We start from the raw sequence: 25,860 nt of genomic DNA, 5'->3' as shown, positions 1-25,860 counted from the left end.
TCTAATAGAAACCTTAACATTTCCACTGGGCAGGGTTCCATGGGGTCATTCCAGCCCAGAGAATGGGTAGGCATCTGGATAGATGAAAATTACTCACGGGCCTTTACAGATATTTGACATTATGTTGATTGCTGAAGGGTCATGATCTATGGGTATTGCATCCGTTTCTGAGCTTTTGTCTTTTTAAAAATTTAGAATTTCCATAACATGTAGCACGACACGTCCATGACACAAAAGGTTTCCTAAGTATCGTACATCTTTCTGAGAGTTGCGTGTAAAAATATAAGAGGAAGAAGGTGCTAAAACACTGGGAAAAAAGGGATTGAATGGTTTGTGAGATGAAATGAAGCTGTCCAACTCTGGAGTCTGACAGAATACAACGAGGAAATAAAAGAAAAAGATAACATGAAAGGGAAAGTCAGGAACTCAACATTGTATCAAATAGAATGTGTATCAGGTGCAAATATCCAATAGGCTGTGAGTACCTCAACACAAGAGGTTTTGGTTGAGAGTTAAACTAATTGAATGAACATCACCTGATGGATAATCACAAGATATTCTAAGATGGTCTCCCTAGTAAGTAATGTAGAGTCAATTATAGGTATCCTCATTTATTGTGACCTACTTGTGTTTCCTGCTATTTTATTTAGATCATTAGTCCTCTTAATGAACTGCTAGTGAACTAAGGTGGTTTTATGGTCACCAGCTTCTAGCTGGTGCTTAAACATCATGGGTCAGTAGGCATATGAGCAGTAGAGCACTGAGCTAATACTCCTCATAATCTGTTGTGTTCACAAATGGCCAAAGGACTAACAGAGATGAAAGAAAGATAAATACAGTCACCTGGCAAAAATATTTGGCCTTTCTCAAAATTATGGAAGTTATATTTAGGAGAAATGTTTTTGGTAAAAACATTTGAAAGTTTGTTTTATAATCATACATAGCTTGGGTTGTTTCCACTAAAGGGAGGGAGGGATGTGTGTGTGAGAGAGAGGGAGAGAGGGAGAAGCAGCTGATAGGGACTGGATTTGTCAATTGGGAGAGGGAAACAAGATGATTAATTGGTATAGAATAAGAATAGAAAACATGTAGGAAGTAGAATCGTGAAATTTCAGGGCTTTTCATTAGTCATTAGTTGAAGACTTATGGAGACATGGTGGAAACCATCAGAAAGAAAAATACTGTGAAAAAAGGGCCCCATACTGTTTTCGTGGTATTCAGGTAGAGGATAGTTCTGGTTCAGCCCGAGGCCCCTTCACTTCCTTTTCCACCTGCTTTGCTGCCGCCAAGCTGAACTGCCCAGGTCGCTGTATGTTTGATTTTCCCCCCTCTCTGCCATTCTTCATGCTATACCCCTGGGGTGGGGTGGGGTGGGGTGGGGTGTGTGTGTGTGTGTGTGTGTGTGTGTGTGTGTGTGTGTGAGCGAGAGCGCGCACATGCGCAGGCGCGCCCTGCTTACCGGGGAGGCCCCGCTCAGATAGCAGCCTCCCTACAAAGGCTTCCTTCATTCCTTGTAACTGCAATAAGGTGGTTCGCGGAGGAGCTGAAGTTGCTCCCTGTGCACGGAGCCTAGGCGCCCCTTAGCTGAGCTGGGCGAAGTCAGCGTGATGATCACGCCAACTTTTCCCCTCGGACGCCACCAGGCACCTGAACTGTGTTGGCACAGGGACGCCACCTCCTGTCCGCAGACCTTGGGGCACGCGCGCTGCCCACGGCGTGGCGAACCCATCTCTGCCTGCCACGGGAACTCGGGGGTGAGATCTGGCGTCCTGGCTAAAATCTGGGGGGGAAACTACAAAGTGGAGAGAGAGAGCAGGTGGGAGGCGAGGGAACAGACTCCGCCACTGGAACGACAGCCGAGTGACTGGCGAGACGGGGTGTTGTGTGCGCACGGAGGCCCGGTGGTCCACGTGGCCGTGACCCCACGAGGTACGTGCAGTAGGACGCGGCCGCATGCCTAGCTGGGCACGGCGTTGTGATGGGGAGCGGGGGTGACGTGCGGATACCGGCCTCCCACCCCTCCTTACACAAGAAGAAGCCTCTTCACCGGGCCTGCTTCCCTCCTGGCCTTTGTGCGGTGAAACACGCCTCCGTCCTCTCTGAGTGTTAGCATGTAGCCGTCTGCTAAGAATAAGAAGGGTTTAGGGGCGCCTGGGTGGCTCAGTTGGTTAAGCGTCTGCCATCGGCTCGGGTCATGATCCCGGAGTCCTGGGATCGATCCCCGCGTTGGCCTCCCTGCTCAGTGGGGAGCCTGCTTCTCCCTCCCCCTCTGCCTCTCTCCCCTGCTTGTGCTCTCTCTCTGTGTCAAACAAATAAAATCTTAAAAAGGGGGGGGAGGAATATTTCCACCAAAAAGTGCAATTTAAGTACATCAAATGATAGTATGAGAATCTCTGGGCCAACCAGATTCTTTTCTAAGATTTTTATTTGAGAGAGAGAGAGCATGAGCAGTGGGAGGGGCAGAGGGAGGAGTAGACTCCCCGCTGAGCAGGGAAGCAGTCGAGTTGGTGGGGGGCAGCCTCCCCGGATTCCATCCCAGGACCCTGAGAGGATGACCTGAAACAAAGGCAGGTGCTTAACCGACTGAGCCACCCAGGCGCCCCCTGCCCTACCACCCCAACCAGATTATTTCTTAACCATAAGTAGCTGCTTGCCACTGAACCTTGGAAACAATCCCATTTAATTTTGACAGATGAAAAGCAGAGTGCCATGCAGGGGAAAACAAAACAAAACAAAACAAAAAAACAGCCAACCAAATACCCCATGGTAAAGCTATTTCTGGGGAATTGGAAACAATTTGTTTATAGCCAGTACTGGGCCTTGACTGTGAACTATAACTCCTACGTCTGGAGTAGAGTAGCTCCCCACTGAAGAATGAGGTAAGGCGGTTAGGGTGATGTACATGTACACTAGGTGTAGGGGACATTGTCTCCAGGACTGTTTTTTCCAGGGAAATAGGAACTTTGGAACGTACTTGGGTTGCCAGTCTAGTACCCAGCCGGCCAGGAGATTCTAAGAGTCCTGAGAGCTTCGGGCCTCTGAATCTTAATCCACCTTTCTAACATCTCCATGACTTAGCAGCAGCCAGCCATGCCCACCTCCCAATAATGTTCTCAGGGTGCAGTCACACACGTGACCTTCTGCTCTGACATACGCACTGGTGTCTGACGTCTGGGTGTTGATCAGGATCTGCAGGTTAAATAGGATGTTCCTTAATAGGATGTTTGTGTAGGGTGGGACTGTGGTCCTTGCCCGAAAGCGGTGCAGGGAGCCCAAAGAGAAGGGATGTATTTCCTCACTGGTTTAGAGACCCTACCACCAAACGGTCCCTGCTATAATGGGCCTTCAATAATGACCTCTTACTTACTGGGATTCACTGGGGGAAACATTCAGGAACAAAGTAAAAACAGATGTAGAAAATGTTAATTTCTTGTGGTTTCAAAAAGGACTTAGGGTAGCAACCCAAGTAGAAGTATGTGCTTTAACCAACAGATAAGTTACTAGCACATTGGTTGTTTACACATGAGTCAGAGCTTCTAAAATGTGTTCCCATAAGTAGGTTGAGCCTCCTTCTCTGCCTGTTGTCATAGGGTCTAAAAACGGAAACCTGAGTCCAAACCTTTCCAGATCATAAAAATAATTCTGAATTAGTAGAGCATAAATGAATGTGATTTTATCTGAGTGTCATCTTCAGTTTCCCCAGGCCAGGTTGGGATCTTCTAAGTCTTCTAAAGTTCCCTGTAGTGAGGATTAAGAAAATAGTAGCAGCTTTGCTTCTGGCCTCAGACACTTATCTAATTAGGTCAGAGCCACTCACCCTGGGATGCACAGACCCTCTTTCTATCCCTTCGGCATTGATTTTTAAGAGTTGCTGTCTGAAGCAATCACACAGACGAGGTTGCTTCTTATATGGTGCATTTTGAATGTGGAAACGGAGTGGGTTCCCGATGATGAGTGCTTCTGACCACCTGGGAAGGTTTACAGCCACCTGTCCTGAAGATGTACCTCGAAGGCATCAGGCCACATTCTTGCATTGGTAAGTTCACCATCATGACCTAAGAGCCCATTTTTGTTGGTGCAGGATCTGTGGTGCCCTAGATTTGGATTTTTTAACCTAGATATGAATCCAGTCAGTTTTCCAAGTGTGACATGCAGAATGAAAACCTGACAGCGCAGTAAGATAGACTTTTGTTGAGACTTGGCCTGTACTAAGGAAATGGGGACAAGTCTTCCTCCTGTGCCTGCTGATTTATTAAGCCCCTGCTCTTAGCATGCCAACTAGTGGATTAGTTCCATTGCTTAATTGTATTGTGGCTCTTAAAATGTCATTTGAGGTGTTTTTCTTTCCTGTTCTTTATAAAAAAGAAAAGTCTAAATACTGTAGATCACCTAGAAAGGGGATATCCCCTAGAACAGGAAAGCTATCCTCATCATAAAAGCAGATGGAAAATGAAGGGATTTGAGTATGCATCATGAGAAATTAGAAAAAGAACAACTTAAAAAGGCGGGAAGGAGGAATGAAGAGATACCAATGGTAAAAGTTAAAATTAGTAAAGCAGGAAACAAACTTAGTATAAAGGATAAATAAATTCAGTAGCTAGTTATTTGAAGGGGCCAATAAAATAAACTCTCATCACCCTGAGGAAAAGGGAGAACAAACATAGGTAATAGGAGTGAGGAGAGATACCAGAGGGATTAATAGGCTTTGTAGGAAAACACTACAGGTCGCCCCCTGGCAACACACTTGAAAAACACAGGGATGATGTCTTAGATATAAATTACCAAAACTGATCCAAGAAGCATGGAAAACTTAAAAAAACCCAATTAGTATAGAAGAGATAAGAAATGGGATTGAAAAAGCCACCAGGCCTCCATGGGTTGCCAACTGAGTTTTATCTAACGTTTAAAAAAACAGAAAAGGTGTTATTTATACTATTTTGGGATGTAGCAAATATGAAAAGGTTTGTGGTTCATTTTATAAAACCAGCATAATTTTAATACCTGATATATTTTTAAAGAAGAAAAGTACAGACCAATATTATTTATGAAAGTAAATGGAAAAATTCAAATTAATTCATTAACAGACTCTTGAGGGCATCAAAAGCTAATGCACTGGGGCGCCTGGGTGGCTCAGATGGTTAAGCATCTGCCTTTGGCTCAGGTCATGATCCTGGGGTCCTGGGATCGAGCCCCGCATCGGGCTCCTGGCTCAGCGGGGAGCCTGCTTCTCCCTCTCCCACTCCCCCTGCTTGTGTTCCCTTTCTCACTGTGTCTCTCTGTCAAATGAATAAATTTAAAAAAGCTAATGCACTATAATCAATAGTTGATTGCAGTAAATAATCAGTTTAAATAAAATAGTTTATTCCTTTGGGGTAAATACCCAGTAGTGCAATTGCTGGATCGCAGGGTAGCTCTATTACCAGCTTTTTTTTTTTTTTTTAAGATTTTATTTATTTATTTGACAGAGAGAGACACAGCAAGAGAGGGAACACAAGCAGGGGGAGTGGGAGAGGGAGAAGCAGGCTTCCCGCTGAGCAGGGAGCCCGACGCGGGGCTCGATTCCAGGACCCCGGGATCATGACCTGAGCCGAAGGCAGACACTTAACGACTGAGCCACCCAGGTGCCCCTCTGTTTTCAACTTTTTGAGGGACTTCCATACTGTTTTCCTGAGTGGATGTACCAGCTTGCATTCCCACCAACAGTATGAGATGGTTCCCCTTTCTCCACATCTTCACCAACATCTGTTGTTTCCTGACTTGTTAATTTTAGCCATTTTGACCAGTGTGAGGTGGTATCTCATTGTGGTTTTGATTTGTATTCCCCTGATGCCGAGTGATGTTGAGCACTTTTTCATGTGTCTGTTGGCCATTTGGATGTCTTCTTTGGAGAAATGTCTGTTCATGTCTTCCCATTTCTTGACTGGATTATTTGTTCTTTGGGTGTTGTTTGATAAGTTCTTTATAGAGTTTGGATACTGGCCATTTGTAAATACAATCTCCCATTCTGTCGGTTGTCTTTTGGTTTTGTTGACTGAAATTTCCTTTGCTGTGCAAAAGGTTTTTATCTTGATGAAGTCCCAATAGTTCATTTTTGCCCTTGCTTCCCTTGTCTTTGGAGAGCATCTAGCAAGAAGTTGCTGTGGCTGAGGCCACTGAGGTTGCTGCCCTTGTTCTCCTCTAGGATTTTGATGGACTCCTGCCTCACATTTAGGTCTTTCATCTATTTTGAGTCTATTTTTGTGTATGGTGTAAGGAAATGGTCCATTTTCATTCTTCTGCTTGTGGCTGTCCAATTTTCCCAACACCATTTGGTAAAGAGACTGTCTTTTTTTCCACTGGATGTTCTTTCCTGCTTTGTCGAAGATTAGTTGACCATAGAGTTGAGGGTCCATTTCTGGGTTCTCTTGTTCTGTTCCATTGATCTATGTGTGTCTGTTTTTGTGCCCGTACCATACTGTCTTGATGATTGCAGCTTTGTAATAGAGCCTGAAGTCCGGAATTGTGATGCCACCAGCTTTGGTTTTTTTTTCTTTCCCCCCAACATTCCTTTGGCTATTCAGGGTCTTTTCTGGTTCCATGCAAATTTTAGGATTGTTTGTTCCAGCTCTGTGAAACAAGTTGATGGTATTTTGATAGGGATTGCATTGAATGTGTAGATTGCTCTAGGTAGCATAGACATTTACACAATATTTGTTCTTCTACCCATGAGCATGGAAGGTTTTTCCATTTCTTTGTGTCTTCCTGTTTCTTTGAGTGTTCTATAGTTTTCTGAGTACAGATCCTTTCCCTCTTTGGTTAGGTTTATTCCTAGGTATCTTATGGTTTTTGGTGCGATTGAAAATGGGATCAATTCCTTAATTTCCCTTTCTTCTGCCTCATTGTTAGTGTATAGACTGCAGCTGACTTCTGTGCATTGATTTTATATCCTGCCGCTTTGCTGAATTCCTGTAAGAGTTGTAGCAATTTTGGGGTGGAGTGTTTTGGGTTTTCCACATAGAGTATCATGTCATCTGTGAAGAGTGAGAGTTTGACTTCTTCTTTGCCCAGTCTGATGCCTTTTGTTTCTTTTTGTTGTCTGATTGTTGATGCTAGGACTTGTAGTACTATGTTGAAACAGTGGTGAGAGTGGGCATACCTCTCGTGTTCCTGACCTTAGGGGAAAAGCTCTCTGTTTTTCCCTGTTGAGAATGATACTCGCTGTGGACTTTTCATATATAGCTTTTATGATACTGAGGTATGTTCCCTCTTTACCTACCTGTGAAGAATTTTAATCTAAAAAGGATGCTGTACTTTGTTAAATGCTTTTTCTGTATCTATTGAGAGGATCATATGTACTGATCCGAAGGGGCACCTGCACCTCAATGTTTATACCAGCAATGTCCACAATAGCCAAACTATGGAAAGAGCCCAGATGTCCATCAACAGATGAATGGATAAAGAAGATGTGGTATATATGTACAATGGAATAAAACTCAGCCATCAAAAAATGAAATCTTACCATTTGCAATGACATAGATGGAACTAGAGGGTATTACGCTAAGTGAAACAAGTCAATCAGAGAAAGACAATTATCATATGATTTCATTCATATGTGGAATTTAAGAAACCAAACAGAGGAGCATAAGGGAAGGGAGGGAAAAATAAAACAAGACAAAATCAGAGAGGGAGACAAACCATAAGAGACTCTTAATCATAGGGAACAAACTGAGGGTTGCTGGAGGGGAAGAAGGGTGGAGGGATGGGGTAACTGGGTGATGGACATTAAGGAGGGCATGGGATATAATGAGCACTGGATATTATATAAGACTGATGAATCATTGAACTCCACCTCTGAAACTAATAATACACTATATGTTAATTAATGGAATTTAAATAAAAAAATAAAAGTTTATTCCAGTTATCAACTAGGGTGATTATTAGGAACTTTTATCACCATCATCCACTATTGTACCTCAACACAGTAAAGGAGAAAAGTTTAAGACTAACTCAAGAGAGGCTGAAAGCCATATTTGATCAAGAAGCCATTCCTAATATGACACAATCTAAAAAAGCAAAATAGGAATAAAAACAAATTACTTAAAAAGCAAAAGGGCTAGATACTACAGTATTAACCAAAACACCTCAATAACAAATGTTTCCTAAAAGGGCAAAACACCAAAACTATTTCAGTTGTAATTAAGAATTTTCAAATGGATGTCTGCTTTTACAATTATTTATCATTGTCTTAGAGGTTCTAATGAACGTAATAAGACAATGAAATATTTGTATTGTCTAGAAAATTTAAGAACCTCTAGTTTAAAAAATGTGTATGTATGTATATATATAAAATCAATAGGAAAAATTGTCAAGGTAGCTGGATAAAAAATAAATCTAGAAGTGATCATTTCTGTTTGGAAAATGAGCACCCAGAAATGGAGATCCAAGTATTCCTCTTCTCAATAGTAGCAGATGACCTAGGAAAACATTGAACAAGTATGGAACTTGTATCCTTTTTAGTGAAGATTTTGAAATAAAAACATGGGACACATAAAATTCATGCATTTATTGCAATGCCGCTTAGAATTTCCAATGCAGTGGATTTTTTCTTTTTGAACTGAATAAAACAATTCAGAAGTTTATGTAGCAGAATAAATGCATAATACTTGAGCTCAGACAAATGTAGAAAAAACCAGTGAGGGCAAACCTGGCTTACAAGTGATCACAATGTGCTGAGAAAGTCTTTGTGATCAAATCAATGTGGTTATTGACACAGGATAGCATAAGTAGTTCAGTGGAACAGAATAGAGAATCCAAGGCTAGGTTTCATTAAGTAGGAGAATGTAATATATAATAAGGTGAGTAGTTCAGTACTGTTGAGAAAGAATGCATTATTTAATGGGGGATAACTGTCATAACCATCTCTTTAAGGGGGAGGGTAGATGGATCTATATCTTACATTATAATCAGAAATAAATCCCAGGGGTGCCTGGGTAGCTCATTCGCTAGGCGTCTGAGGCTTGGGTCATGATCCCAGAGTCCTGGGACGGAGCCCTGCTCAACAGGAAGCCTCCTTCTCCCTCTCCCACTCCCTCTGCTTGTGTTCCCTCTCTCGTTACCTCTCTGTCAAATAAATAAATAAAATCTTAAAAAAAAAAAAAAAAAAGAAATCCCAGAATCTTCAAAAACTTACAAGAAGTTCAAATTTATAAGAAAACGTAAGAAACCATTTGTATATTCTTGGGGGTAAGGAGAACTTCTTAAGCAAGGTTTGATGCCTGCAAGCTTGACACATTGGGGAGGGAGGGGTATTTATCATATGTATGACAGTAAAGGGGTTACTGTCTATAATATTAATAACTTACAAATTGGCAAGAAAAACATAACTCAAGGGAAAATGGAGAAAGGATATGCAATTCATACAAAGCAAATGCAGACAGCCGGCAAACCTATGAAAAAGATTTCACATTTGTTAAGGAAATGCAGATTAAAACAACGAGCCATTACTTTAAACCTATCAGACTGGTAAAAATAGAGGAGAGTAACACTTGCTAGCAAGAGGATGTGAATTACCATTCTTTCTTTGAAAAGCAGACTGGCAATGCATATTAAACTAAAAATTAATATACCTTTCTAAGCAGCCTTTCTCCTGGATATCTGTCTTCTAGAAATAAAAGTGTCTGTACACAAAGTCATATGTATAAGGATGTTTATTGTACCATCATAGCGGCAAAATGCTGAAAATAACAAATGCTCATTGCTTGAAACGTGGCTGACTTACGGGATATTTGTACCGTGGCTCAGTATGCAGCCACTAAACAGAAAGAATTAGAGCTATATTACTGTTGGCTTTGGGCGGGGGTTGAGGGGGGTTCTGTGGGAAGTTGGTGCATGAGAAGTAGGGTTCAGAAAAGTGTATAATACCCAGTTGTGAAGCAAGGACTGGTTCTCCTTATATTTGCTGCAGTGCGTAAATGGGGGAGCATGGAGAAGCAGGTGAAAACTCTGGTTCTTTAAGTGAAGAGAGGGAAGTGGAGGTTGATTCGAATGGTGGGAGGGGTGGGGAGAGAAGGGATTTCCAAACCACCACCTCCGCCTCCTCTCCTGGCTCAAATGTAAAAACCCATCCATGGTTAAGTGTCTACCACATTCCAGATTTTTTCCTGTGGAGGAACCTGCAAAGCACTATGCTTTAAGTGAAAAATCCTGGTTGCCTTTTTTAGATCTTTCTCTTTTTCTTTCTCATGCCAGGCTGTACTTATTCTGGTGCCCTGGTGCCCTCTCGGACTTTATGAGAACATTACTGTACATATTTAAAATTATTCTTCCATTTCCAACACTGCATGGTCCCTCTACCTGCATGTGCCTCTCTGCCATAGTGCTGGTTTTTTCATGCTTGGTGATTCTTAGTTGTCTGCTGGCCTTTGTATTTGTGACTCCTATTTGCCTTTTCTCACCAAAGCAGCCTGTCCCTGGTATTTGTCAGGTTGAGGCCACGTGTGGGGCTTGGTGGCCTTGTAGGTGTGGCTATTGTATGTTCCTCCTGGCCATCTTCTACCTGGATTTCTAGGTGCAGGACCGCACAACTTCGCTGCTTTCCCCTGGTTGAGAAAGGTAGCACCGGGAAGAGCTAGAGGAAGGGAGGTATTCTGATTAATCATCCTGATTGTTGCCCCCGGGATCCCTCCAGCCTTTGTATCACCAGACTCTTGACTTTGTGGCACCTAGAGAACGCTTCCACCCATGCAGCGGCTCTCCTCTGCATACTGGGAGGTACTGGGAGGCTCTCATTTTGTTCTTCTCCCCATCCGACCCATCCCATTTCTGCAAGTGATGATAGTCTTTCCTACTTCCCTAGGACTCTTAAGGGATGTGATATTTAGTCTCAGTGGAAGAACAGTGGTAGAAATGTGTACTCAGGGGGCATCTGAATATAAACTTCTGTTATCTTCTCATCTGTGGAGCAGGTATAATAAATATAATAGTGCTTTTGTCCAAGGGGTACAGTGAAGAGCAAAGTAAACGATGCTCTTAAGGGCTTAGAACAGCGCCTGGCCTGTCATAGAGTAAGAGTTCCATGAAAGTTAGTTGCTGCTTTTTTCAAAAATGGATCCACGCCAGATAAACTAGATTGCAACATGCTTTTTCTCCCAGTTGATAAGTCAGGATGTCTTCTGACAACATGTTTTAAATGCTCTGTGGTGTTTGTGTCTATGCGTGGGTGTTTCTGTAGATAAATTCCTACAGTTGACTTCCTGAATGAAAGAACATCACGTATACCATGTTCATAGATACCAGGGACTTGCCCTTCCAAGTATTCACTAGTTTCCATGGGCACCAGTAGTTGATGAGACGCCAGGTTTTCCTATGCTCAGCATGACTCAATTTCATCCATCTTTTAGTCTTGGCCATTAGAAAGGTGGAAGTTTCTCATTTCTTGTCTTTAATCAGTGAGGTTGAATATCTCTTCATATGTTTGTTATTCTTCTTTTAGTAAGTGCTAATTTGCATCCTTTGTCCATTTTCCTTTGGGTTGTTAATTTTTCATTGATTTGTAAGAGTTCTTGGAAATAGGGTTTGTCTCGTTTGATTTGTATATTTTGTATAGAAGCTTGTAATTTTAACATTGTGCTTTTAAATGTCTTTTCTGTGGTGTCTTGGAAAGCTAACAGCTACGTATAGCATTATATCTTTTTTTTTTTTTTTTTAGCATTATATCTTTATGTTAAAAATGAGGTTGCCCCCTGCAATTGTGAAAGCTATGCATACACATTTTTCTAAATCTGAAAAAAATATGAAAAATTAGAAGGAAAAAAAAGCTACCAGCAACAGAAAGAACATCACTCTTAATATTTCGGTGTTTTCCTTTTACTTGCCTTTGGTAGAGAATGTGTGTCCATGGACTAGATGTGTGCGGGGGGGTTGGCGGGGGGAGAGTTGAATTGAGGAAATTTTAGCTTGACAGCTGGCTGGCTGGTGGCCTCTGAGATGGGGATCAGGTGCAGAGGCAGAATCAGAAGCTAGTGTTAGTTCTCTTGGACCTCTAGGAGAAGAGAACTATGACGGTAAGAGAGAATGGAACTGAGGGCCAGGTCCCAGCTGGGTTAGGCCTGCGGGAGTCATTGGCATTTAGATGGTCTCTGCAGCCAAAGGGAGGGGACAGGAGCATGAAGGTTGAGGCACTTCTCCTATGTGAAAATGTGTTCAGGAACCTGAGTAAAACAGCCATTTCATAAATTAGGGAACTTTCTGCAAGCTGTCAGGTTACAAATGCTTGAGGATACCCACCATCCGGTGTTGGCTAGTGCCTTGAGCAGAATAGAGATTCACAGTATGATGTTATAAAGATTCAAGACAGCTTTCCCCTTCTCAATGAGACTCTTTTCTTTCAGATGTTTTGATAAAGTCACTCGTGACTTGATGGTATTAACCTGTAAAGCATGGAAATTACACATTGCCCTCTTTTGTAGCTTTGGAAGAAAAAACGAATCCAAGTTAGGAGGATTTAAGACCTTGTGAGGAAATTCAAGACTTTATGTCATAATCCCCACACCTTGCCTGTATTATGTAAAGATTTTTTTTTCCTGTGTCATGTCATCCTTGTTTTGTTCAATGTATTCCACCCCCTCCAAGTGTCCTAGTTTTTTTTTTCCCCCCCTACTGTAACTGATTTTGAACAAAACAGGGGAAACTTGGGTTTTTCTCCCCCTAGTATTTAGATTCTTCACTTGGTTACTCTTTTAAAATAAGTGATAATTTTTAGCAACTAAAATTGTTTTTCTGGTTATAAAAGAATTAGACATTGGGAAAGATAAATTATAAAACCTGTTGCCATTTTCTTTTCTTTTAGTTCTTTGGCCTTATATATATACACGTATATGGAAGTAATTTGGTTATTTAGAATAATGCTATAATATTGTTTGGAATGATGCTTTTTTTTTAAAAAAAAGGAATGATGCTTTTAAACCAATATTTTATGGTGAGCATTTTATGATAACTTGTAATACTGTTTTTAGAAAGATGATTTTTGAAGGCTGCAGAGCATGGGTAGATTCACAATGGCTTTTAAGGAAAAAAACTCGATGATCTCAGTAATTGGCAAATTCTGCTAAGCTTAAAACCAAAAAAAAAAAAAAAAAAACACTGAAAAGTCTTTGGAATCCTACTCTGAAGTTCAGATTTTGTGTTATTAACAGGATCTTGTTATGAATGAAATCAGCCTTCACACTTTTCTTTTGATTATATTAACTTAAAATTCACCTTTTGTATACTTCCTCTGCTTTCCATCAGAACATACTGATCCATTGTGACCCTTTGTGGTATTTTGTAAGATTCCACCTTATACCAGTCTCCCAAATGTAGTAAACGATACTGAGTAACCTTTTTAGTAATATGTCAGAATCGCTGGAAGCCATAAAAATACACATTTCATTGTAAGCAATGCAGAATTGCCCTGAATTTTAAACATTATTTTGAAATTTAAATTTGGAAAATAGGTCCCCAAGGGATGTAAGTGAGAATAGAATAAGAATAGAAGCAGTCTTTCCTATTGGCACACTTCTGGGAGGACGACGCGGCCCCCCCCCCCCCATTCACAGGCTTCCTTTCTGTGGGGAATTCCAGGAAAGAATCCTTTCCACTCCCTTTGCTAACTGCATGTTGCCCGCACTGTGAAACTGAAGTATCCATCTCAAGACACCAATAACTTCCTGTTCATCAAATCCAGAGATGTATATTTTCTCAGCATGTTCCTCTTCAACCTTCTTGTAGCCCTTGACCCTTGACTCTCTTAGCTCCTGGCTCCCCTTCTTTCCTCTCTGACCACTCCTTTTGTTAGGTCTTCTCCAAGAGTCTAATTATTTCCTCATGATTTATTTATTTAAAAGATTTTATTTATTTATTTGACAGAGACACAGTGAAAGAGGGAACACAAGCAGGGGGAGTGGGGGAGGGAGAAGCAGGCTTCCTGCTGAGCAGGGAGCCCGATGTGGGACTCCATCCCAGGACCCTGGGACCATGACCTGAGCTGAAGGCAGACGCTTAACAACCGAGTCACCCAGGTGCCCCTATTTTTTTTTTTTTTTAAGCTTGGAAATCTGGTGTCTGCTGTTGCGTTAATGGAGATTAAAACTCAGAAGCTATAAAAATGTATACTTGCATATATGTAAAATTTAAAAACTGGACTATGTTCTATAGAGTTTTATAGCTTCTATTTCTTAACAGTCTATTTTTCCCATGTTTTAAAATACTCTTTGAGGATATGAACATACAGATATCTGTAATTTATTTTCTCTGCCATTGGTCATTTAAGGTTGTATATAGTTTCTTAGTTTTCATAAGGAATTTACTGGTCTGTATCACTTGACTAGATCCCTGATTATTTCCTTAGGAAAGATACCTTGGATTGGAACTATTAAGTCAAAGGGAGAGTGTCGTTAGCCTTCTAGATTGTCTGTAGGATCTTGATTTCCTTTTCAGCAATGCCCCCGTCTGAGGCTTTCCTTATCTTTACTCTGCTGCAGCTCATTCCTTGTTTCCAGTTTCCAGTAACCCTAGGTTGCCCTGCCCACTGCAAACCACAGTGGCCTTGAAAACCACAGCATATCTATGGCACCCTGTGTCCACACCCCTGTAGGGACCCCAGCTGCACTCATCCAGTCGGCTTCCGTACCTTCCTGGATCCTCCGACGTGCAGGGGGGGCCTGCAGTGTGACCCATGCTGGGGCCGCGCTGAGTTTATGGGACTGTCTTCCATCTGACTTTAGAGCTGCTCAGTGTGCTTGACTCAGCCCTGCTCCGATCCCATTTGCTCTCTAGCTCTTCCAGACTTTGGTATTCTTGACTCTCTTGAATCTGTAATTCTCTCACTCTCAGCCCATGGCCTGGTCTTCTACTTCTTTGGAAAAAACAAAGCAATGAATCACAAAAAAACAACCCTCAGAGGGAGAAATACTATATACTGTCCTTCCCTGTCCCTCATTCCTGCCCTGTCTACAACCGCATTTGTCCTTTCTTCTTCTATACCATCTCAGAAGTGGCTGCCCCCACCCCTTTTCCAGGGCCACCAACTCCTCCTCTCTGCACAAAGTCCTGTTCTTTTAACCCGGCGGTTCTCAACTTTGCCTCCCAGGGGACACTTAGCAGTGTCTGGAGAGATTTTTGGTTGTCACCCCTGGGGAGAGCTCTGTCTAGTGGGTGGAGACTAGGGATGCTGCTGAACATCCTACAATGCACAGAACAGTCCCCCCCAATGAAGAAGTACCTGACCCCCAAATGGAGCCCAAGTTGAAGAAGCCGGGGTTTTTGGGGCTTCCTCTCCGAACTTGGCCACACTCCGTTAGTTATCCAGTGTCCATACCCTTGTCTCTCCCTGCATTATAGCTGCTCTGTAGAGCAGTGGATTTCCTTTCGGGAATATTGCAGAGATTCGATCATTTCAGGCTATCCTCAGTTAATAGCATAGTGGGGCAGGGATACTAACACTAGATTGGGACTGAACGTTTGGGTCAAACCTACATCAGATTGTGGTTGCGCTCCAGGTGCCTCTTTAGACAGAGGGACCCCAACTGAGACTTCTAACATTTCCTCCGTTGTTAACATCTCTTAATTCAGTGCTAAGAATGTTGTCAATGGGTTTCGTTGCATTTTCGTGGAGGTTGAGCCGAAGCTGATTTCTGTGGGTTGAGGAGAACGACGTGGATGGAGACCACTTGGTCTGTAAGTTTGACTGTAAATGGAAGTGGCCAAATTGGAGTTGGAGAGCGTCACTTGTAGACGTTTCTTTGTCCTTCGGCCAGAATAAGGCTTTCTATGCATTATTCAAGGCAGAGCCTCAGTAGACAGGGAGGGAGTAAAAATACTATAATGAAGTGCTCGGCTGTGGGAGAATAGCTATTCATCAAAAATGTGAAATCTGTCTTCGTTTTTTATATTCATAGTTAGAATTAAGTGATTTTATCATTAGTGCATTAGCTTGCTAAGGCTACCATAACAAAGTACCACAGGTTGGGTGGCTTAAACAACAAATTTATTTTCTCACAGTTGAGGGAGCTAAAATGCTGAGAGCAAGGTGTCAGCTGGATTGATTTCTTCCAAAGTCCCTCTTCTTGGCTTGCAGATGGCCTATGCTGTCCCTGTCTCTTCACATGGTCTTCATACTGCTCCTGTCTGTGTCCATGTTTTCTCCTGTGAGAACACCAGTCATACTGGACTAAAAGCCCACCCTGAAGATACCCTGAAGGTTTCACTGTGGCTCAGTTACTTTTTTGAAGACCCTCTCTCCAAACACAATCACATTCTGAGGAACTAAGGGTTAGAACTTCAACCTAAGCATCTGGGGTAGAGTAGGGATGGGGACACGATTCTCAGCCCATAACAGTTGGGTAACATTTGATGGGAAGGATAGATGCCTTTTTTCCCCCTACATTTATTTATTTGTTTTTAGTAATCTCTACACCCAGTGTGGGGCTCGAACCCACGACCCCGAGATCAAGAGTCACACGTTCCTCCGACTGAGCCAGCCAGACACCCCAGTGCCTTTTATCTTTAATGGAACAGGCAAATTGCTAAATAACTTATTTAGCTGGTTTAGGTGTATTTTCTTATAGTATATTGTGGTTCTTATTTTTTTAACCTTCCAGCCAGTGTGTAAATGTGAACCAGCTTAATTTTGTGATTTTAGGTAGAGTCAGAGATGGAGTTGTTGCTCTTAAATGTGGTGTTTAGCACTTGTGTGTCCTCACCTGCTGAATACTAAAAGCTTTGGGTATTTCCCTTGTTGTTTCAAGATTTCTACTAAAAATGGCTGCAGCGGTCAGCCTGTCTGTGCAGGTGTATTTGGAGGCAGGGTTTCTAGAGGTAACCCGGGGCAGATGTCCTCCAGCAAGCCCTCAGTGATCCTCCCAGCCACGAGAGGTTGCCGACTCCCCTGGCGATCTGCCTCGTCCCAGCACCTCAGGGAATCCCGGCCTTTGAGCCCCTGTGGGAACTTGAAAGTCTAGTTTAGAGGTTCTCGGCTGACGGGCCTAGAGTAGTTCATGAGTGAGCGTGCCACCAAATTTGAGTTAATGTAGAAGGTTAGCTTTGTGCTGCAAGTGGGGACACTTCCTGTCTCAGCCACGCCTGCTGGGGTTGTAGACATGGGTTCCGACTTGGCTTTGGGCATGAGCAAAGGAGGTGGAGCTCAGTGCCAGTCACAAGCCAAAGAGCACACGTTTTGGTCCCCGGGAGTCCAGTGAAGGGTGGTCAGGTCTATAAACTGTACCCCTCCAGTGGCACACGGTGCTGAAGAAGTACCAAGGGGAGCTCCACCTGCCCTCAGTGCCCTCAGTCTAGACCTAAGCACACCCAGCTGGTTAATCTGAAAATGGGTTTGCCCACCAGAGATGGTAGATTGGTTTATAGGGCGGTGCTCTCTCTCCGGTGACACCAAATCCGTCCCCCCGCCCTGTCAGTTCTGTACGGTGTTGTCGTTTGCATCATAGTTACCTTTGCTCTGGCCTCTTGCCCCTTCAAGACTCAGCTTTTGGGGCGCGTGGCTGGCTCAGTTCATGGAACATGTGACTCTTGACCCCAGGGTTGTGAGTTCGAGCCCCACATTGAGTATAGAGATTAGTTAAAAATAAAAAAATCTTAAAAAAAAAGACGACTTTCAGCTTTTTGAGGTCCAGCAGGTGTGTCCGGTGTGTGGGGGCCTCACGCAAGGGAACTGGAGAGAAGCCGAGTTCCTTGTGAAGGTGAAGGCCAGACCTCTACGGCCTGTCTTTCCAGAAAACTGGGGCGCAGCTTTAAATGAACAAAACCGCGCAGCCCCATTTAGTTATGACCAGCACCGTGTGCTGTCCGGTTATCGCCCGTCCTGTTCGGTAAACCGGGACTTGGTCGTCCTCCTCCCCAGTGAGAAGCGCCACTTGGTAACCTAACGTTAGGGCACCGGGCGGTGGAAGCTAATTGCTGAGCTGGGCGGAGTTCCCTAAGCCTTACGGTAGGGGTGGAGCTTGAGTCAACTCCTTCTCCACCAACAAGCACTTCTCTCTAGCTGTCATTGAAGTGACTCATCCATATAAGTAGCACGCTCCCCGCGTTCCTCCTCAGTTGTGCGGAGGCTTCCTGGTGGTCCCCGAGTGCCGGCAGAGGTGTGTGCGGGCAGCATTTCCACACCAGGAAGGAAGAAGACCAGGCCAGGAGCCCCAGGGTCGTCCAGGTAGATTAGATTGCCAGCCGTGTGGCTGCACACACAGCCCCACCAGACGTTTCCCGGCAGGACAGATGGCTTGTTTTTCATGAGCCTTGAGGACAATTATAGGTAAGAACAAAGACGCCACTGTATGTTTGTTATATGAATGCATAACATCTCTTGGCACGGAGTTTGATTTTGGTGTAGGGCTGTTTGGATGTCAGCGGCATTTTTTTCTAGCACATACCAAGATTTTCCGTGATAAATCACTTTTCAGTGTTCAGGGTTAGCTGTGGTTGATCACTTTTACCCTTGCTTTGTATGGATGGGATGGTAGGCAAAGAATGAAACTTGGAAAGAGTTGTGATCTGAATTCTCCTGATTTCTATCCTTCTGCTTTCTTACCTCTGTCTTGATTAGAAAAACATACGCTTTTTATTCTCAAAACGAAAGCACGATGGATACCTTTGTTTTCTTTGTGAAAATAATGGAAAATGTAGACCACTTCGGTTAGAAGTCAGTGGTTTAGGAAGAAACAATTGTTTTTCTTCCTGTTCTGTTGTGGGTCTCTGAGTACTTCTGACTTAGAAATCTCACTGGAGGAGAGGGAGACACCAGCTCTGTTTGGCTTCAAATGAAAATAACATCTTAGGTTGGAAATGGTTGGCTTGGAGAGTTATTTATGGCTTATATCTGAATTGTTAGTTGGTGGTGAGAAATCTTTCTTCCCCTTAGTATTGGCTTTCATAACTTGTTCTGGATGCATTTATTATTGTCATTGTTACTACGATTGGTTTGAGAGAACAAAAATTAAAGCCCGTATTCAACTGAGTTTTTCCTTGAGGTTTTGCTGTCATTTTCCCACCCTTACTACTCATACGTACAAGTAGACTTTATGATTAACATGTGATTTTTCTGTTTCTTTACTGTCTCATTTGATGGTGATTCATAAACTGTTAGTTAACTAGTTAGTGTGTGTCGGTGAGTGTTGCCAAAGCCTGAAATAAATTGGAGTGCAGGCCACACCTTTATATTAATGAGCCAGGTTACTTTCAAACAAGTATTCCTAATGTTAAATGTTAAGATTGATGGAATTTTAAGATAGTAAATAAAAATGTATCGACCATGTGAGATGGCAAAGCCTATAGTCAAATCTGAGTCATTCTTTAATAAAATACTTTTCACATGGAGCAGCAGGTTGTCCACAGGTGTTTGAGTTAGATTGTGCCAATCAGACAAACAAAAACAAGCAGCCAAACAGTAAGAGAAAAGGGAATTTAAAGAACCTGTGTGGTTTTGTACCCCCTCCTTTAAGTGTTTGTGGGGAGGGCAAGGTGAACTTTAATTCCCATAGGAATCTGAGTAAGCTGGTGAAATCAAGAGGTGAGGGGGAAGAAATCCTTTCTATTAGGAGAAAAGAAAGGGGAATGAGTCTTACAGATGTTATCGATTTTTTAAATTAAGGTGGGTTTTTTTTGGAGTCCTATCTTGCAACTGAAATGTTGATTTAAAATAGCATGTTTAGGACATTCTTTTGTTGGCATGGAATATAATATATAAAATGAAGGCAGGAGTGAAATGATAGGAATTTGCGATTGGAGGAATATAAACATTTCATCCTAAAGTGGTTTGTTTGGGTGGGTGTGGTGATCGTGGGGAGCCCTGTATACTGACTGACAACGTCTTAGAGGTGGTTGATAACACAGAGGCTTTTGTGATCATGATAGTTGTGTTGGGAGAGCAGGGTTGTTTTAACTTTTTTTCTTGAATTTCATTCCAGGCAGTGTTTCTGCTATCGTCTGTACCGTTTAGGGCTTTTCCAAACCCATTTTCAGGTGAAGGCATTTACATGTCATCGCCTTCACCTTAGCAGAAATCTTTTTCCTCCTTGTGATTTCCCTCCTTGTGCATTTTGGGTTAGCTAGCAGTGATTTAATGTGCCAGCAATGTAAAGGATGTCCCACTCTATAGGTCAGCCCAAAGCAAGCCAGCTCATCTCTCACCTTGGATCCCAAAGGCTTCTGAGGTCATTCACATTCATGGTGAAGACAGCAACACGTGTTCTCAAGTGTTTTCAGAATCACCCTCAACTATGTTCTCAGTGGCTCAGAATTCCAAAGGGAGTCACTTGGCACGCCTTCACCTACTGTAAATATTTGTGCTCCTTGGGTGCTTGGCCTGTTTTTCTTGGGAGCACAGGTAAATAGGAGCACAGGTGAACAGTTCCCCATGTGATCCTGCGCACTGGCCGGGACTTGTGGGTCAGTCTTGAGTTGAGACTGCCCCTCTTGAAATCAAAGAGGACTTTGTTTCTGAATCCTTTAAAGGCCCGAGGTTCTAGATCTTTTAGAAAATTCCTCCTGCCCTGCTGTTGTTGCCAAAACTAGATCAGCCCAAATAATCATGAGATCTTTTCAGGTAACCATGAGCTGTACTTTCAGCTGTGACGGATGAGCTGTTATTCATGTTAGAGGCAGTTACGGGAAGAAAAGTAAAAATTCCATCTCCTAAGAGGACACTTAACTGTGATGAGCACTGAAGAATGTATAGAATTGTTGAATCATTATATCATACACCTGAAACTAATATAAAACACTTAATTATACTGTAATTAAAAAAGTTGAAAGAGGGGCGCCTGGGTGGCTCAGTCATTAAGCGTCTGCCTTTGGCTCAGGTCACGATCCCAGGGTCCTGGGATCGAGCCCTGCATCGGGCTCCGTACTCCGCGGGGAGCCTGCTTCTCTCTCTCCCCCACTTCCCCTGCTTGTGTTCCCTCTCTCACTGTGTCTGTCAAATAAATAAATAAAAATCTTAAAAAAAAAAAGTTGAAAGAAAATTCCAGCACCTGATTGACATCATCCCTGAAAACAAAGGATTGATTTTTCATCTAGAGCATGGAAGACTCAATGGAAATGTTTGGAACGGCACATGAGACCTGTGACATAGCATCACACCCCAGAGGCAGTTAACAGTGTCCCTTCACACTAAGTGGAAACACAGATGACAGGTCCAAGTTGGGTAGACGGATCTTTGTCGAAGCACATAGAAGAGCACCACTTGCAATGATTTCGGTTGTCCTGCCCGTCTCACTATTACTCACCGGGCTTGCAGCAGGCAGGGATCACGTGGAATTATAAACCACCGCTGACTCAGGTCAGTGCCTGGAAACCCGGTCACTGCGTGAGGGCGTTTGGTCATAGAATTTGGAGCAGAGGCTGTGCAGAGTCCTGGGGCTGTGATCTTCAGGAGCATTTGCCAGTTGCAGGGATTTGAACCTTCCGCTCAATTAACCAAGGTCGGGGAATTTATTTTGGCCAAGATCTGCTGGGCTGAGTAGATAAACGAGACTCAGTGAGGTCTCTGGCTTCATCAAAGGGAATGGTGTGGTGGCTTCAATGTACTTTAATATATTCCTCCTTCTCCCCTGTTGCCCTTTCATGTTGAGGTTTATACCTGTGTTCGTCGGCGAGCAGTGTATCCGAAAGAAGGGTGCTCTCTTTGGACGCCGTCCATCTGGTGTTCTATTTGTGTGACTGTTTTAACTCCTTGACCAGGCTGTTTAAGACAGGTGTAATGTCTTGTTCATTACTTTACAATGATTCCTCTTATTTTTCAGCCTGTCAGTTACCAAATATTAAGTATCTTTGTGCTAGACACTGAGGAGTACCTCTTTTTTCCTACATTGGCAGTTTTTGCTGAGCTACAATTCTTTCAAGGTTGATTCCCCCCCTTGTTTTTACCTGATTAAAAAAACAAACTTTCACAGCTGTTAAGAACTGGGCTGAGTGAAGATGGCCATCAAAGATGATTAAGACTTAATTGATTTGTAAGATTAATGAGACCAGGAAAACATGTCCCCTAATTATGTTAGCTGGTTTAAAAACATTTTTCTTTTCAGTTCTTTGTTCACAGATGGGAAGCCACATACCAAAGGTAGAATAGTTTTCTTCCCGTGTGTGCCAGTGGAACTCTGTTTCGGGGGGTGGGGTGGAGTGGGGAAGAACTTGATGGCTAGAAAGGTTATGTAAAGCAGGGAGGTGTGTCAGAGAGGGGGGGGACCCAGAAGAGGCTCTGTCACCTTTGTGAAACTCCAGCTCTCGAGATATGCATCACCCTGCTACTGAAGCGATATTGCTGTTTATATTCAACTTCAGCTTGAATATAAGGCGGGAGGTTTGGTGACAAAGCCAGCATCTTGGTTTAGCAATAACCCATTGCGGGGTAAGAGCCACAGACTTAGCAGTGGGGTTCCTCCGTGCAGTTGTAAGCAGTGCAGCCCCTTACCCCTCTCTGGGCTGGAGCCTCCAGCCTCCTCCTCTGCCCCCAGCAGCAGGTCCTGGCCTAATCCTAGGTGTTAACTGCGTCATAATTAACCACCCTTTTGTTGTGCTTGGGCACATCCTATATTTGGCTCTGCTTTTTTTTTTTTTTTTTTTAAGGGAGGGGAGATGTGTGGGCAGGGAACAAAATGAAAAGCAATTTTTGAGCTCCCATACTGAGCATGCGCCAGTTAGAGCCCGAATGGCCTCCCAGCCTTGAGGTGGAACTTACTCAGTTATTCAACAAATACGGCCTCAGGGGCCATTCAGGTTCTGGGTGCTGGGCAGGCTGCACAGCCTCATGTGGTCACCTGCCCCTTCCACCCCCCTCCGGGAGCTGCATCCTGGTGGGGGGAGACCAGTAGCCAAGTGAACAGGTACTGTAATTGAAGGCAGTGTGAGGGTATCTAAAGAAATGAAATCAGGAGGAGGGTCTAACAATTGTACAGGTAGGTGAGCTTTTTTTCCTTCTGCATGGGAGCTCCTGACACTTTCCAGTATGGTTGGTTTCGGTTAGTATGGAAATTGTGGCCAGCACTAGGGTAATGGTTGCTTTTAAATATCCTGTAAAACATCCTTTGCATAGAAAGCTCTACATTATGGTGCCTAAAAGGGTAAGTGGTCATTGATCTTAGAGCAAAAGGAGAAGGTATTTCCTGGAAAAAAAAATTTGCACCCATCAAACATTTTTAAGTGTCATTTAGTCTGATTGGAAATGAGGGGCATCCACATCAATGGAGTAGCATAAAAGTGATTCCTATAATAGGTGTGGCGGCCTAGGTACACGGGCAGAGGGTTGAACTTGGAGCTGCACCATTGACATGACACAAGGTTTGTCCTTTGCCAAATGGAGTTGTTAGGGTTCTGTGACCTCCAATAATTGTCTTTTTTTCTCAAGTCAAGATTTATTATAGCAACCTATGGAACCAACCCTCGTAAACTGTTTACTGTCTTAAAACTTGAGGCTAACTGTTGAGAGGGAGGGGGAAAGTGAAAACATGCCGAGCAGTACATTTAGGAGGTATGAACTTCCTAACCCAGCATCGCCGAGACATTCTGAGGTTTTCAGGTCCCCAGGCTCTGAGTTCCTGTGCCGTGCTTGCGAGCAGGGTCCCTTGGGACCTACTGTGGTCTCCTCACTGCTAAGGACGACAGCAGCTCACGAAGTGCTAAGGGAAAGGGTCTGGGAGCCTGGCCACCGTTGGATGAGATTCACTGATGATTTCCAGTTGCAAGTAGCAGAACTGGAAAGCAGCCCCAGGTGTGTCTTACTCCTGACTGAGCTCACGCCCTTAATTGCGTGGCCGTGTTACCCTAAGTCAAGTAAATTGAGGCAACCAGGAGAGAACAACATCCTGTCTTTGTCAAATGCACAACTGTTCTATTTCTGTGAGGGTCTCCCTCTCACCTCCTGTGAATGCGTTCTCATTTCCTTCAAGTTGCTGTTCAAAATCACTGTTTCGCAAAGGCCCCTAGCATCAGCCCTTTGTCTCAAGTGTTAGCTTCTAACACGCTGTTCTTTATGAATTTATTCTGTGTTTACCAACGATCTCCACTTGCTGGAGTGTAAATTCCACAGAGCGAGGGAGCCTTAAGTGTTTCTTTCCCGGGCGTATCTCAGGTGCCTAGACCAGTGCTGGAGATGTAGTAGGTGCTCAGTGAAGATTTCTTGAAGGAAGGAAGGGGAGGGTCTGTGAAGGGAGCCTCCCCTGGGCTTTCCTGCTCCTGACTTTGGTCTCCTGGAGGCTGTGGTTTCTTCTGAATTGTCGATGTATTGAGGTGACTTGTTGATAGGACACCTTACCCCAGCTTTATGCATTAGGATAATGGCGTTGGCTGGATGGTTGTCACCACTTTGAGATGAAAGTCTAACGGAGACTTTCTTACATGCTTTTTCTAAGGGTCAGAGTGTAGCCTCCTGGCGTCTGTTACACAGAGAGGTCTATGCACAGGGGAATAGCTCTCCGAAGCTCCTTGCAGCTATTCATTGACATAGCAAATGTTTTACCCATTGTGGGTTTTTCCTATCTAATTGCCACTCTGGTTTTCAGCAATCAGCACGCTGCAGTTACTGCTCCACTGTGGTTTTACTTTGCCTTAATCCTTTATTAATTGCCTCTTGTTCAAACTCCCTAAGAGCAGATTATCCTTCACTTTCGGCTTCTGCTCCATTACTATTGCATTTCTTTGTTTTCAGTCATGACTTGAGAAAAATAACCAAGAAATCACAAATGAGGCTGTTTTGTTTCCATCCAGTTTACTCCTTTTTTTAGCAGTATTTTATTTTAAAATAAACCTCACATGTTCCACGATACAGTCCGTGATATTCCAGGATCTGGCTACGAGATAGCTTGAGATTTATCCCAACCACCTTATCCCCAGGGCCCCATATGCCTAGCTTGCTCTCTGGCCATCGTGATACCCTGTAAAGCAGTGACTTACTGCAGACCTACTGTGTGACTGGAATGTCATATACACAAGTGACCAAGGCATGGATGCTTGTTCAAAAGGATTTTCCGGACCAGTAGCAACAACGGGCGCATAAGTAAATGATTGCTATCCTGGTTGGCTTCTACCAACAGGAGTGGGGGTTTGGGGTTAGGTGGTGTTCTCAGAGACAGCTGATGAGCTAGCTGGTCTTTAAGGTTGAGTGAGGGTCATATGCACACAAGGTGGGCGCAGGACATTTCCAGCAGAGGGAAAACATGATTTGTTTGGAGAATGAAAAATCATCCCCCTTGGCTACATGTGTAAGGCACAGGGGGATGGCATTGCAGAGGCAGACCGTGTATTCTCCGGACTTTGTCTCGTACGTTACAAAGAACCAATTCACAGTGGGCGATGGCTACATGTTGGGCTTGGGCAGTTGGGTTACTATTTGGCTGCATCAACAAGATGTGGGGTAGAGGAGGCTGGGGCTTGTAGTGAATTTCATCCTCGAGGTGTTTAATCACTGAGATTGGATGGGCAGGAGATTCCTTCATTTGTTTGCCTAGCGCTCAAGCCTTAGGTCCTCAGAATTACAGACTGCAGAACATAGAGTATAAATCTAATTAGGTAATAATTCGTATTTGGCTAGAATACATAGTTATCCCCACGCATACCATTTCTCAAATTTAGACTGCATGTGTCTGGGCAGGGTTTTGTGTTCACTTACAAGGAGTCATGCTGTTACCTGAACGTTAATTGCCGAGGTCTCAAACTGCTTGTTAAGTATGGTTACTGAATATTATTTCTGCAGAATGGGGAAGTGCATATGCAGGTTCACCTTGCTAGGGGTAATGCAACATACCTTATCCCCTAGTGACCCGGTGAAGGGAGAGATTGTGTCTCCTTTTGTGGTGACACCTGCTACATCTTCACGTGGCATATAGTATATTTTGTTATGAT

The 25,860-nt window shown here is 43.4% G+C and overlaps 1 protein-coding gene across 5 annotated transcripts in view; it reads left to right on the top strand.

The window, feature by feature from the left end:
• Window positions 1-25,860, top strand: part of NEDD4L (NEDD4 like E3 ubiquitin protein ligase) — a 332,582-nt gene that overhangs the window by 141,366 nt on the left and 165,356 nt on the right. The window contains exon 1 of one of the 5 annotated variants that reach the window (XM_078060262.1): window positions 18,074-18,280. The exons of the other annotated variants lie outside the window; for them this stretch is intronic. Within the exon in view, the coding sequence (XP_077916388.1) occupies window positions 18,258-18,280 (23 nt within the window). The 5' untranslated portion in view covers window positions 18,074-18,257. Of the gene's footprint in view, window positions 1-18,073; window positions 18,281-25,860 lie in introns of those variants that run through there. 5 annotated transcript variants of the gene reach the window in all.

Source organism: Halichoerus grypus, chromosome 13 (assembly GCF_964656455.1).
Source record: "Halichoerus grypus chromosome 13, mHalGry1.hap1.1, whole genome shotgun sequence".
NCBI lineage: Eukaryota > Metazoa > Chordata > Mammalia > Carnivora > Phocidae > Halichoerus > Halichoerus grypus.
Note: the sequence above shows the minus strand (reverse complement) of the source record. Positions and strands in the feature narration are given on the sequence as shown.